At 49.7% G+C, this 13,477-nt stretch overlaps 1 protein-coding gene across 2 annotated transcripts; it reads left to right on the forward strand.

Annotated features, from left to right (window-relative positions):
* Positions 1 to 177: 177 nt before the first annotated feature.
* On the forward strand, positions 178 to 3,008 carry UBB (ubiquitin B). Of its 2 annotated transcripts, none has more exons than XM_041001712.1 (2): positions 178 to 282; positions 1,269 to 3,008. In XM_041001712.1, exon 2 carries the CDS (start codon positions 1,275 to 1,277, stop codon positions 2,874 to 2,876), a length of 1,602 nt encoding a protein of 533 aa, XP_040857646.1. In that variant the 5' UTR covers positions 178 to 282; positions 1,269 to 1,274; the 3' UTR covers positions 2,877 to 3,008. The 2 variants fall into 2 exon arrangements, with proteins under 2 accessions (XP_040857646.1, XP_040857647.1); XM_041001713.1 differs by lacking the exon at positions 178 to 282 and having other exon boundaries at positions 1,242 to 1,953; positions 2,638 to 3,008.
* The last annotated feature ends 10,469 nt before the right edge of the window (positions 3,009 to 13,477 follow it).

Raw genomic sequence — 13,477 nt, forward strand, 5'->3', positions numbered from 1 at the left:
GGATAGATTTTTTAATATCCGTTTTTCCGGCAGGGAGCAATTTGGAGAGTCACTGGAAAGTCTCTCTGCGATGTGAGTGGCGGAACCGAGCGAACTACTTTCTTCGGCGCACGGAGACGCCGGCTGCGTAGTGGTGCGTAGTGACGCAGCCGGAGTTATATAAAAGGCAGCGCCGCCGCCTCATCTCGCAGAGGCGAGTGGCTTTGTTCAGGCGCCACACGAAGGTCATTCGGCCGTCTCATCCTTACTGCTCTTCCGGGACGTTCTAGCATTCGCTGAGAGGTACTGTGGTCCGGGGTCTGTGAGAGCGGCGGGCGGCGGGGCAGGGGATTGAGCGAGGTCGGGCTGGCGGGGTGTGGGAGCTGAGGGGGCCGGGTGGGGGAGGGGAAGGGCTGACGTGGCGCTGGGCCTTGTGAGGGGACGTGGGCGCGTGACGGGGCTGCGTGAGGGGGCTTTGTGAGGGGACGTGGGCGCGTGGCGGGGCCGCGTGAGGGGGCTTTGTGAGGGGACGCGGGCGCGTGAGGGGGCTTTGTGAGGGGACGTGGGCGCGTGACGGGGCCGCCTGAGGGGAGTTGGGGCGGCGGGCGCGCGCCCCGGCGGTCGCCAACCGACGCCTAACCGATGGCGATCCCGACGCGTCCGTTTCCGAGGGGGCAGGCGGAAGAGAGGTAGCGCTGTGTGTGTGAGAGAGATTGGGAAGACAGACTGGAAAAGCTGGACCGGCCATTCCCCAGTGTGACAAACGCTTCCTGCCTCTTTTCTGACGGCGGGTTTTTTTTTTTTCCTCTTTTTCCGCTACCCTCCGGCCATTAGGGTTTTCTGTTTCTGGTTGACTCAACACTTGGCTTTCCTTTGGGTCGCGGTGGGGTGGGGAATGAGCAGGGTGGGAGAGCAGTTATGGAACAAAGTGGGTGCTAGTTTAAAAGATTCTTACTTTCTACAACTAGTAACTTGAAATTTAAACCAACGGCAAAAACCAGACCTTTAAAACAACCGGGAACAAGGTGTTTTTGTTTTGTTTTTTAATCTTTGAAGGTTTGTTTAACAGCAAAGCTTTCATGTGCTGGTTCACTCTTCCATAGGCCACAACAGCCAGTGCCTTTTGCAGGGTGTTGGTACCAAGGGCGGCAGGTGTTGCTGCATTGCGGCACTAGTTTGCTGATCACAGATTAACAGCTCTAAAGGCAGTTTTCAAGGGAGAGTACTGATTTTGCAATATAAGTAATGTACTGACCATGAGATGCTGTTATCTCACTTGAAAATTTTAGATCAAGATGCAGATCTTCGTGAAGACCCTGACCGGCAAGACCATCACCCTGGAGGTTGAGCCCAGTGACACCATCGAGAACGTCAAGGCCAAGATCCAGGATAAGGAAGGCATCCCTCCCGACCAGCAGAGGCTGATCTTTGCAGGCAAGCAGCTGGAAGATGGCCGCACCCTGTCCGACTACAACATCCAGAAGGAGTCCACCCTGCACCTGGTCCTGCGCCTGCGAGGTGGCATGCAGATCTTCGTGAAGACCCTGACCGGCAAGACCATCACCCTGGAGGTCGAGCCCAGTGACACCATCGAGAATGTCAAGGCCAAGATCCAGGATAAGGAAGGCATCCCTCCCGACCAGCAGAGGCTGATCTTTGCAGGCAAGCAGCTGGAAGATGGCCGCACCCTGTCCGACTACAACATCCAGAAGGAGTCCACCCTGCACCTGGTCCTGCGCCTGCGAGGTGGCATGCAGATCTTCGTGAAGACCCTGACCGGCAAGACCATCACCCTGGAGGTCGAGCCCAGTGACACCATCGAGAACGTCAAGGCCAAGATCCAGGACAAGGAAGGCATCCCTCCCGACCAGCAGAGGCTGATCTTTGCAGGCAAGCAGCTGGAAGATGGCCGCACCCTGTCCGACTACAACATCCAGAAGGAGTCCACCCTGCACCTGGTCCTGCGCCTGCGAGGTGGCATGCAGATCTTCGTGAAGACCCTGACCGGCAAGACCATCACCCTGGAGGTCGAGCCCAGTGACACCATCGAGAATGTCAAGGCCAAGATCCAGGATAAGGAAGGCATCCCTCCCGACCAGCAGAGGCTGATCTTTGCAGGCAAGCAGCTGGAAGATGGCCGCACCCTGTCCGACTACAACATCCAGAAGGAGTCCACCCTGCACCTGGTCCTGCGCCTGCGAGGTGGCATGCAGATCTTCGTGAAGACCCTGACCGGCAAGACCATCACCCTGGAGGTTGAGCCCAGTGACACCATCGAGAATGTCAAGGCCAAGATCCAGGACAAGGAAGGCATCCCTCCCGACCAGCAGAGGCTGATCTTTGCAGGCAAGCAGCTGGAAGATGGCCGCACCCTGTCCGACTACAACATCCAGAAGGAGTCCACCCTGCACCTGGTCCTGCGCCTGCGAGGTGGCATGCAGATCTTCGTGAAGACCCTGACCGGCAAGACCATCACCCTGGAGGTCGAGCCCAGTGACACCATCGAGAATGTCAAGGCCAAGATCCAGGACAAGGAAGGCATCCCTCCCGACCAGCAGAGGCTGATCTTTGCAGGCAAGCAGCTGGAAGATGGCCGCACCCTGTCCGACTACAACATCCAGAAGGAGTCCACCCTGCACCTGGTCCTGCGCCTGCGAGGTGGCATGCAGATCTTCGTGAAGACCCTGACCGGCAAGACCATCACCCTGGAGGTCGAGCCCAGTGACACCATCGAGAATGTCAAGGCCAAGATCCAGGATAAGGAAGGCATCCCTCCCGACCAGCAGAGGCTGATCTTTGCAGGCAAGCAGCTGGAAGATGGCCGCACCCTGTCCGACTACAACATCCAGAAGGAGTCCACCCTGCACCTGGTCCTCCGTCTTCGGGGTGGCTATTAATTCATCTTATTGCCTAGTGCTGGTATTACTCAACTACAGCGTTTGCCCACCCCAATTTAAGTTTAGAAGTTACCAGCTTCAATAATGGCTGAATCTGTTCAAAATACTAATAAAGGTTTTGTTGCATGATAACCTTTTTGGTGTCTTGTCAATTCTGTGATGAGAGTGTGCAGTAGGGGGTGGTGTGGTGGTTTCAACTGAATCTTTGTAACTTAAATTATTTTATAGTGCTTTGTCCTTTGCTCCAAGCTACAGGTAATGGCAATGGGAAATTTAGTTATTAAAGGTTGGCTATTAACAGGGTACATTTATCTGCCAACTGCTTGCAGTGAGATTGTGTGTCACTGGTCAATCAATTTTGACACTTAAGTGACCAAGTTTGAAAGGGGGCTGGTTCTGGGAAAAAGTTGTTTGAAAGCACAAATAACTTCAAAAGTAGTTTCCACCTGTTTAATGATTAGTGACCATGCTAGCCTGGACCAGATGAAGCTGGAGGCAAGATCTCCATCCCATCCTGGTTTCCCAAGGGTTCAAATTTGGGGTATTAGTGCTCTGAGCACCTTAGACTGGGAAGTTCAAGCAGTGCTACGCCTGGGTGTTGGTGTCAAAGATGGCTTAACCTGTCCCAATGCAGGGTGCAAAAATGGCCTGGTGGTTTCAAATGGGAAATTGGAAAATACACAAAAGCAGCAGGTCAAGAATTGTATAGATTAGGGTTCTCGATGCACAAATCGTTAAAGGTACATTAAAAAATGGGAACTGGAAGGGTTTGAAAGTTTTAAGATTTTTATTGGAAAGGCAGATACATAGGAGAGACAAGTATCTTCCATCTGCTGATTCATTCCCTAAGTGACTACAACAGCTGCGCTGATCTGAAGCCAGGAACTTCCTCCAGGTCTCCAAGGCTTTGGGCAGTCCTCAGGCCACAAGGTAAGCCGAGCTGGTTCTGTAGGATCTGGCATGTGCAAGGTGAGGACTTTAGCCACTACTAGGCCACTGCACCAGGTGCTTCAAAGGTTTCTTTGTTTAAAATTGGAGGGGAAATTAGCCCTGTGTCCTGGGTTGGAAGTCAGTATAGGTAAGGTTGGCCTCAAGGCCAGGTCTCTCACAAGGGTGTGGGGGTCCCAAGGTATGGGATCATCTGCTTTCCTGGGCCACGAGCAGAGAGCTTCATGGGACGTGGAGCAGTTGGGACATGAACCGGTACCCATATGGGATCCCTATGCGTGCAAGGTGAGGATTTAGCCATGGAGCCATCACAGTGCCCCCAGAATGGTGATGAATTGGCAAGGCAGTTACAGGAGGAGAGCTGGAGAGATCTTGATCCAACCAAGGTGGCTGCAACAGCTGGAGCTGTGTGGATCTGAAGCCAGGAACCAGGAGCTTCTTCCAGGTCTGGTGCCAGAGTGCAGGGTCCCAAGGCTTCAGGCCACCTACTGCTTTCCCAGGCCACAGGCAGAGAGCTAGAGGGGAAGTGGAACGACAAGATTTTTAGTCACTAGGCTCCAGCCCCACGTTTTACGTAACAGCTGTGCTTCTGGACTTCCAGGTCAGCTTTCCATCTAGCATCAGCGTTTTCCTCAAACACCACATGTCCAAGAACATGGAATGTCCTGTGCTGTGAAATCAGACTGTTCAACTGAGTAGACCTAACGTTACCCAAGTCTGCTTCAACCGGAGTCCCTTAGGGCCTCAACACATTCTATTTTAGACTTCATTCCTTGCCTTGTAATTGGGCCTAAACTAAATGCAAACAGATGTTGATTTCTAGGAAAAGGATGGTAGGTTGAGATGAGCTGTACCTGATTTGTTCATGTTGCTGTCTTCTATTTGAACATAGTTGGGGTAGAGAATTCGTTCTCCAGCTAGTAAGTAGCCAGGAGTTCCCAGACAGCCATTGAAATTGATTCTGGTACTTCCTGTAGCCAGGTGACACCATTTTAGATGTCTCATTTTTTTCTCTAGTTTTAAATTGAGAGGCTGACCAAGCTCCCTAAATGCCTGCAACACCCGGGAGCCGAATGCAGATAGCACCTGTGGGTGGCACTTGCTGCCTAGCAGGGTGCACAGCAGACAGAAACTGGAATAAGCAGCCAAATTTGGGCTTAAATCCTACCACCTTAATGAACAATGTGGGTGTCCCAACCCAGGATCTCAACTGTTAGGCCCAACAGTTGCCCCAAAGTGTCCTTTGCTTGTTTTTATAAGATTTATTATTGAAAAGTCAGATATACAGAGGAGGAGAGACAGGAAGATCTTCCATCCAGTGATTTCACTCCCCAAGCGACAGCAATGGCTGGTGATGAGCTAATCCGAAGCCAGGGGCCAGGAGCTCTTCCGGGTGCAGAATCCCAAGACTTTTGGCCATCCACTGCTTTCCCAGGCCACAAGCAGGGAGCTGGAGGAGGTTCCTGGCTCCTGGCTTCTGGCTTTGGATCGGCATAGCACTGGCTGTTGTGATCACTTGGGGGGGTGAATCATCGAAGGGAAGATCTTTCTGTCTTTCCTGATCTCTGTATATTTGAATTTGCAATAAAAATTAAATTTAAAAAAAGTATTCTAATGGTTAATGCCTGTCTAAATCCAGTACCAACTCAATTGCTTTAAAAAATGTACTTAATAGCATATGCCTCACAAGCATACTGAGCACAAATGTAATTGTTTCATAATTGCCCATGTCATAACTCCATGCTTTTTATGAAGTACCTAAAAATAGTATGACCTTGAAATACTTATAATTACATTACAGAAATGGAGGACATATGAAGGCACTACAACCAAAATAGGACTCAAATGATCATTCTGTATTTTACAATTCTTTGTTGTATAAAATTGGAAATACAATTCTTTGTTGATGAAACTGATAAAATTTGTCTTCATTTCAGTGCTTTGAGGTGGAATTTTTTTTAACTTTTTGAACTTTTTTTTAAGGTTTACCTTGTTTTTCTTAAAAACACAGTTACAAAGAGAGATCTTTCAGCTGTTCATTCACTCCCCAACGGGCTGCAAAGGCTAGAGCTGGGTCAAAGCCAGAAGTTCCATCTTGATGTCCTCTGTGGGTGTAGAGGCCCGGGCATGTGGGCCAGCTTCTGCTCTTTTCCCAGGTCATCAGCAGGGAGCTGGATGAGAAGTGGGGCAGCTGGGACTTGAACTGGCACTCAAACAGGATGTTGATGTCAAAAGTGGCAGCTTTGCTTTGCCACCATACTCCCAAACTTTTTTTTTATATCTTTATTTTTTTTTAATTGTTAATAACATTGTATTATGTGATACAGTTCCATAGGTGCTTGGATTTCCCCCACTCCTCCCACAACCCTCCCCCCATGGTACATAACCACAGTTCAAGTTCAGTTGAAATACTCCCAAACATTTAAAAACATATATTTTTATTAAAAAGTTTGATATACAGAGAGGAAGATCTTCCATCCAATGATTCACTCCCCAAGTGAGCGCAACAGCCAGTGCTGTGACTATCAGGAGCCAGGAGCCTCTTCCAGGTCTCTCCCACGCAGGTGCAGGGTCTCAAGGCTTTGGGCTGTCCTTGACTGCTTTCCCAGGCCACAAATAGGGAGCTGCATGGGAAGTGGAGCTGCCAGGAGAGAACCAGTGCCCATACGGATCCTGGCATGATTAAGGCGAGGACTTTAGCAACTAGGCCATCGTGCTGGGCCCCCAAACTTTTTTTTAAAAACTCTTCTTTTTCAAGATTTACTTATTTCTATTGGAAAGGCAGATTTACAGAAAGAAGGATAGAGAAAGAACTTCCATCTGCTGGTGCACTTCCCAAATTGCTGTAATGATCCAAAGTCAGGAGCCAGAAGCTTCCTCTAGGTCACCCAGACAGGTGCACAGCCCCAAGGCCCTGGACCATCCTGCTTTCCCAGGACACAAGCAGGGAGCAGGACAGGAAACAGAGCAACTGGGACATCAGCTGGCACCCATATGGGATCCTGGCATGTGCAAGGCGAGGATTTTAGCCACTGAGTTGTTGCACCGAGGCCCTATCAAACTTTTTTTAAAAATGCACCTGCAGCACCAATATCCTATACCAATTCAGGTCCTGACTGCTCCGCTTGGGACCCAGCTTGCTGCTAACGTGCCTGGGGAAGCAGTGTAAGATGGCCCAAGTCCTTGAGCCCCTGCTCCCATGTGGAAAATCTGGTGAAGTTCCAGGCTCCTGGCTTTGGACCAGACAAACTCTGGCCACTGCAGTTGTTTCGGGAATGAACTGGAAAAAGGAATATCTGTCTCTTGTTCTGTTTCTCTTTCTTGTTCTACAACTCTGCCTTTTAAATAAATTAAAAATAAGCCATTTTTGAAAGTAAAATGGATTTATTAGCATACTAGAAAAATAATACATGTTCATCAGAAAGCAAACTTCAGATAATTAAGAATGATAAGAAGAGGAACATATAATTACCTGAATATATTAACTGAGTTTGTACTATCCAGTGTAACTATAACTTAAAATACTTATAATTGGGTCCAGCACATTGACTCAACTGACTTATCCTTCATCTCTAATTGCTAGATCCCATATGTGTGCTAGTTCATATCCTGGCTGCTCCACTTCCCTTCCAGCTCCATGTTTGTGGCCTGGGAAAACAGTAGAGGACGACCCAAAGCCTTGGGACCCTGCACCCACGTGGGAGACACAGAAGAAGCTCCTGGCTCCTGGCTTTGGACAGGCCTAGCAGTGGCCATTGCGGTTATTTGGAGAGTAAAGTAATATGTGGAAGATTTTCTGTCCCTTCTCCTCTTGTAAATCTGCCTTTCTAATAATAATAAAAAAAATCTTTAAAATTTTTACTATTTACTTATTTATTCATGTTTTGCCTGTCTGAAAAGCAGAGAGAAATGTTGCATCTGGTTGTTCACTCCATAAATGGCTGAAAGGGGTGATCTGGGCCAGGCTGAAGCCAGAATCTTCCATGCAGTTTTCACCTGAGCTGTACTCTGATGCCTTTCCAGGTGAACTAGCAGAGAACTGGATCAGAAGCAGAGCAACTGGGACTTGAACTTGTTCTCTGAGATGGAATGCCAGCATCACAGGGAGAGGCTTAAGTTGTGGCTGCACCGTGCTGGTCCCAGGATAATTATGTTTTCAAAAATATTTATTTATTTTTATTTTGTTTGAAACGCAGAGAGACAGGGATACTGAGAGAAATGCTGCATCTACTGGTTCACTCCCCAAATGCTAGCAGCAGCAGGGGCTGGGCTAGGCCCAGCCAGGAGCCAGGAATCTATAAGGTCTTCCACATGGGTGACAGAGATGCAGGTGCTCCAGGCATCTTACGTTACCTCCTAGGACAGACATTGGCAGGAAGCCAAAGGGGAAGCGGGGTAGTGAAGGCTCAACCCAGGCACTGCAGTCTGAGATGCTGGCATCCAGATGTTCCAAGCAGTGACTTAAGTCTCAGTACCAAGTGCCCACCTCCAGGAATAACTACAGATAATACAGATTTTTTTTATAAAGATTTATTTATTTTTATTGGAAAGGCAGATGTACAGAGAGGAGGAGAGACAGAGAGGAAGATCTCCCATCTGTTAATTCACTCCCCAAGAGCTTAGCTGGTCCAAAGCCGGGAGCCAAGAGCTTCTTCTGAGTCTCCCATGTGGGTGCAGGGTCCCAAGGCTTTGGGCTGTCCTTGACTGCTTTCCCAGGCCACAAACAGGGAGCTAGATGGGAAGTAGAGCAGCTGGAATTAGAAACGGCCCCCATTTGGGATCCCGTCGCGTGTGCAAAAGTGAAGACTTCAACCACTAGGCTACTGTGCTGACCCCTGGCATCTTAATTTTTAGGCCAAATGTAATTTTGATCCTATTCTCCATGAACATTTGGATGTATCCTAGTCCTTGCTGGTATCTCCAGCTAGGGGAGTGCTGCGCCTTGCTACCTGCAATACCTGCTATGGGAAGCAGTCTGGTGAAAGCGGTTTGACCACCAGGCCTGGGCACTATCTCTTTTTAGAAACTGATGTGGCTTTTCCTTTTACTGAGAACTCTTTAATGCAGGAATTCTGAGTACAGTTGATGTTGAACCTGCCCTTTTCTCCCTCCCCCGGAGTGTTTCCTGGAAGCTGCCTGGCCAGCTTTACTGGAACAATAGGACTCAACGTTCCAGGAGAAGATGCTGAATCACCCAAGGATGCAGCCAGGGGAGCTTAGAAACCCAGGGGCCTCCACGGGACCGAAGATGCTTAATGCGCACAGGGGTACAGGTGGGTCAGAGGAACAGCTTCGAATGTTTTAGACGCAATGATTCATTGTGTATTTCAAAGCAGCTGATCGGATTGGACATTTGCCAACACAAAGAAATGATACATATTCAAGGGGCTGGATATGCCATGATACAATTTTACAAATGTAAAAAAAAAAAAAAGACACAGCCTCCTATACATATACATGCTTTTGTTTCAATAATAAAAAAATTAGATGAAAAATCTGGACTTTGGGGCCAGGAGGGAGGGGTTGAAGGGATGCAGGGGGTACCAGCAGCCTCTGAAGATGTAAAGCTACAGGCATGCCTCATCCTCCTCACCTCTCTGGCCCTCAGCCATTGCCAGACTGCTGCTGCTGATTCTGCCATGGAAACTACAAGATCTCGTGGCTGTGGCTGCCCGAAAGCTTCCAGTAAAAGCCCAGTTCCCCTGAGCGCCTCTTGCTCTGCAGGCTGACTGCATGCCCTGACATAACCCTCCAACTTGACTTTCAACTCTAGACCCCCCACTCGTAGTTCAGATTGGAGCAGCATCTCAGATCTCCAGCTCAAGTGAGCAGGCCCAGAGACAGCTCTCACACCACAGGGAATTGATAAGGAAGTAACAGACCTGTGCCAGGCACTCCATGAAACAGCCATGCAGGCTCTCTGGGGGTGAGCCAAGCTCTAGGACGTGAAGGGAAGAAGGTACAGACCCAAGTGGGCAAGGTTCGGATGTGTTCAGACAGAGGGATCATCTTCTTAGGGAGCAAGCTTCTACAGAACCCAGGTCTGAATATGTTGCTTTTTAGCTTGACCTTTTTTTTTTTAAGATTTATTTATTGGAAAGTCAGGTATACAGAGAGGAGGAGAGACAGAGAGGAAGATCTTCCGTCCAATGATTCCGATTCGAAGCCAGGATCCAGGAACTTTTTCCAGGTGTCCCACACGGGTGCAGGTTCCCAAAGCTTTCGGCCGTCCTCGACTGCCTTCCCAGGCCACAGGCAGGGAGCTGGATGGGAAGTGGAACTGCCGGGATTAGAACCGGCGCCCATATGGGATCCCGGGGCATTCAAGGCAAGGACTTTAGCTGCTAGGCCACACCGCCGGGCCCTAGCTTGACTCTTCATACCTTTCGTGTGTAGGAAAGGAATCAGTCTTACCCTAAGCAAAGTGTGCAGGCTTAACCAGACAAAGACTGCAAGGTCTAGGAGCCAGGGGAGGATAGCTCAACTCTTCTCTGTGATAGAGCTCAGTGTGCTAAGCAGGGTCAGGGCCAAGTGCGGTGCTAAGCTGGTAGACGTGTGGCCTTTGACACAGGGGTGGGACTTGGGAACAAAAGCTCTAGGGGGGTCATAGGGAGTGGCGGTGCTGTTCGGATTTGGGGACTTGAAATACGTGGGCAGGAGTTTTACACCACAGCTCTAGAATACGCTATCTGCTTCCATGCCTGGAATGGTTCAGATATCTGCTTTGGGTCAAATCAGAGCCTCCCAGGCGTCCTGTGTTTGTAAGAAGTTAATAAAAAAAAAAAAAGAAGCTTGCCTACTTTGCAGTGGGGCCTCCAAAACCCTGGCCTGTGGACCGTCAAAGGAATGAGTCATGCCAAGGTCATGTTTCTCCCTGGAAGCTTGTCTTGAGGGTGCTGCTGCTGTGGCACAGCAAGCCAGGTTTGTGCCTGCAGCATCTGCATCCCAAATGAGTACAAGTTCAGGTCCCAGCTGCTCCACTTTCCATCCGTTTGGGGAGTGAACCAGTGGATGCAAGATCTTTCTCTCGCTGTCTCTCCTCTCTATGAACCTGCCTTTCCAATGAAAACATATTTTTGAAAGATTTATTTATTTTCATTAGAAAGGCAGATTCACAAGAGAAGAAGAGACAGAGATAGAATGATTTTGCATCCAGTTCATTTATTCCCTACATAGCTGCAATGACCTGGGCTGACCCAGGCCAAAACCAGAATCCGGGAGCTTCTTCAAGACCTCACACAGTGCTTTCATTGCTTTAATAAGGCGCTGGATTGGAAGTAGAGCAGCTGGAACTTGAACTGGCACCCTTATGGGCATCACAGACAATGGCCTTACTTGCCTTCCATTGAAAGAATTTTGACAAAGGTTGGGCCCGGTGCAGTAGCCTAGCTGCTAAAGTCCTCATCTTGAATATGCCAGGATCCCATATGGTCACTAGTTCTAATCCTAGCAACTCAACTTCTCATTCAGTTCCCTGCCTGTGGCCTGGGAAAGCAGTTGAAGACGGCCCAAAGCCTTGGGACCCTGCACCTGTCTGAGAGACTTGGAGGAAGTTCCTGGCTCCTGGCTTCCAATTGGCACAGCACCTGCCATTGTGGATACTTGGGGAGTGAACCAGTGGATGGAAAATCTTCTTCTCTGTTTCTTCCCTCTGTACATCTGCCAATAAAATAAATCTTAAAAAAAAAAAAAAAGTGGGCCTGGCGGCTGAAGTCATCGCCTTGAACGCGCCGGGATCCCATATGGGCGCCGGTTCTAGTCCCGACAGCCCCACTTCCCATGCAGCTCCCTGCTTGTGGCCTGGGAAAGCAGTCGAGGACGGCCCAAAGCCTTGCGACCCTGCACCCGTGTGGGAGACCCAGAAGAGGCTCCTGGATCCTGGCTTCGGATCGGCATAGCATTGGCTGTTGCGGTCACTTGGGAAGTGAATCATCAGATGGAAGATCTTCCTCTCTGTCTCTCCTCCTTTCTGTATATCTGACTTTTTTTTTATTAAAGATTTATTTTTTATTTTCTTTATTAGAAAGGCGGATATACAGAGAGGAGAGACAGAGAGGAAGATCTTCCGTCCGATGATTCACTCCCCAAGTGAGCGCAACGGCCGATACTATGCCGATCCAAAGCCAGGAGCCTCTTCTGGGTCTCCCACGTGGGTGCAGGTTCCCAAAGCTTTGGGCCATCCTCAACTGCTTTCCCAGGCCACAGGCAGGGAGCTGGAAGGGAAGCAGGGCTGCTGGGATAGAACCGGCGCCCATATGGGATCCCGGGTGTGCAATGTGAGGACCTTAACCACTGCGCCACCGCGCTGGGCCCTGTATATCTGACTTTGTAATAAAAATAAATAAATCTTTTTTTAAAAAAGTTCCATCTCTAACTTTATCAAAATAAGCCCTTCCTCCAGGGCTCCCACGCGGGTGCAGGGTCCCAAGGCTTTGGGCTGTCCTCCACTGCTTTCCCAGGCCACAGGCAGGGAGCTGGATGAGAAGTGGAGCTGCTGGGATATGAACTGGTATCCATATAGGATCCGTGTATGTGCAACACAAGGGCTTTAGTTATTAAGCTATTGTGCCGGGCCCCGGTAAAAAAATTTTTTTTAATTTTATTTCTTTTTATTGGAAAGGCAGATTTACAGAGAGGAGAGAGAGAAAGATTTCCTGTCCACTGGATCCCTCTCCAAATGGCCACAACTGCAGGAGCTTCCTCTGGGTTTCTCACGCGGGTGCAGGGGTCCACGGACTTGAGCCATCCTCCACTGCTGTCCCAGGGCTGTAAGCAGAGAGCTGCACTGAGTGTGGAACAGCTGGGACTCGAACTGGTGCCCATATGGGATGCCAGCGCTGCAGCTGGAGGATTCACTTGCTATGCCACTTCGGTGGCTCTTACAATAACTGTATCTTTAAAATTTCCTTTTCATTGTACACTTAAAACAGTTGCGGGCCCTAAAGAGTGAAAAAAAAATTTTGAAAAATCTGCTAAGTATAAATTACATGACAATATACCTGAGCTCAACAAAAAAAGACAGCAACTGGAGCTGCGTCATAGTAGGTTACACCACCATCTGCCATGCCACCGTCCCATGTCACAGTCCCAGTGACATCTCAGCTGCTCCCTTTCTGATCAGCTCCCTGCTCATGCATCCGAGCTGGGAACACCGATGGCCCAAATTACTGAAGCACCTGCCACCCGCACGGGAGTCCCAGTGGAGTTTCAGGCGCATGCCTTCAGTTGGGCCCTACTGACTCCTGACTCCAGCAAGCCCGCTTGCACAGAATCCTACAAGCCGAGGTCGTAACAGCTCAAGCGGGCGGGTTCCTGCCGCCACTGTGGGGGACCCAGATGAGCTCCAGGCTCCCCATTTACCGCATTTGGGGAGTGAATCAGCAAGGGGGCGCTGGCTGTTTTTCAAATTAAAACACACACACACTAAGCCAACAAGACAGGGATGCAAAGGTCCAAAGGGTGAGACCCTGGCGTGGCGGAGTTGATTCGGGTTCGAATCCCACTGCCTTCATTTGGAAGCTGTGTGATGAACCTTTGCACAGAGGGCATGCCCGGGGCGGGGCGAGAGGACGCTTACGTCGGCAGAGGGGAGGGGCTTCAGCGGAGCGTGCGGCGGGAGACGCCGGAACGGGGCGGGGCTTCTCTGGGGCGGG

This window comes from Ochotona curzoniae, unplaced genomic scaffold, assembly GCF_017591425.1.
Source record: "Ochotona curzoniae isolate NIBS_2020 unplaced genomic scaffold, NIBS_Ocur_1.0 scaffold_2453, whole genome shotgun sequence".
Classification (NCBI taxonomy): domain Eukaryota; kingdom Metazoa; phylum Chordata; class Mammalia; order Lagomorpha; family Ochotonidae; genus Ochotona; species Ochotona curzoniae.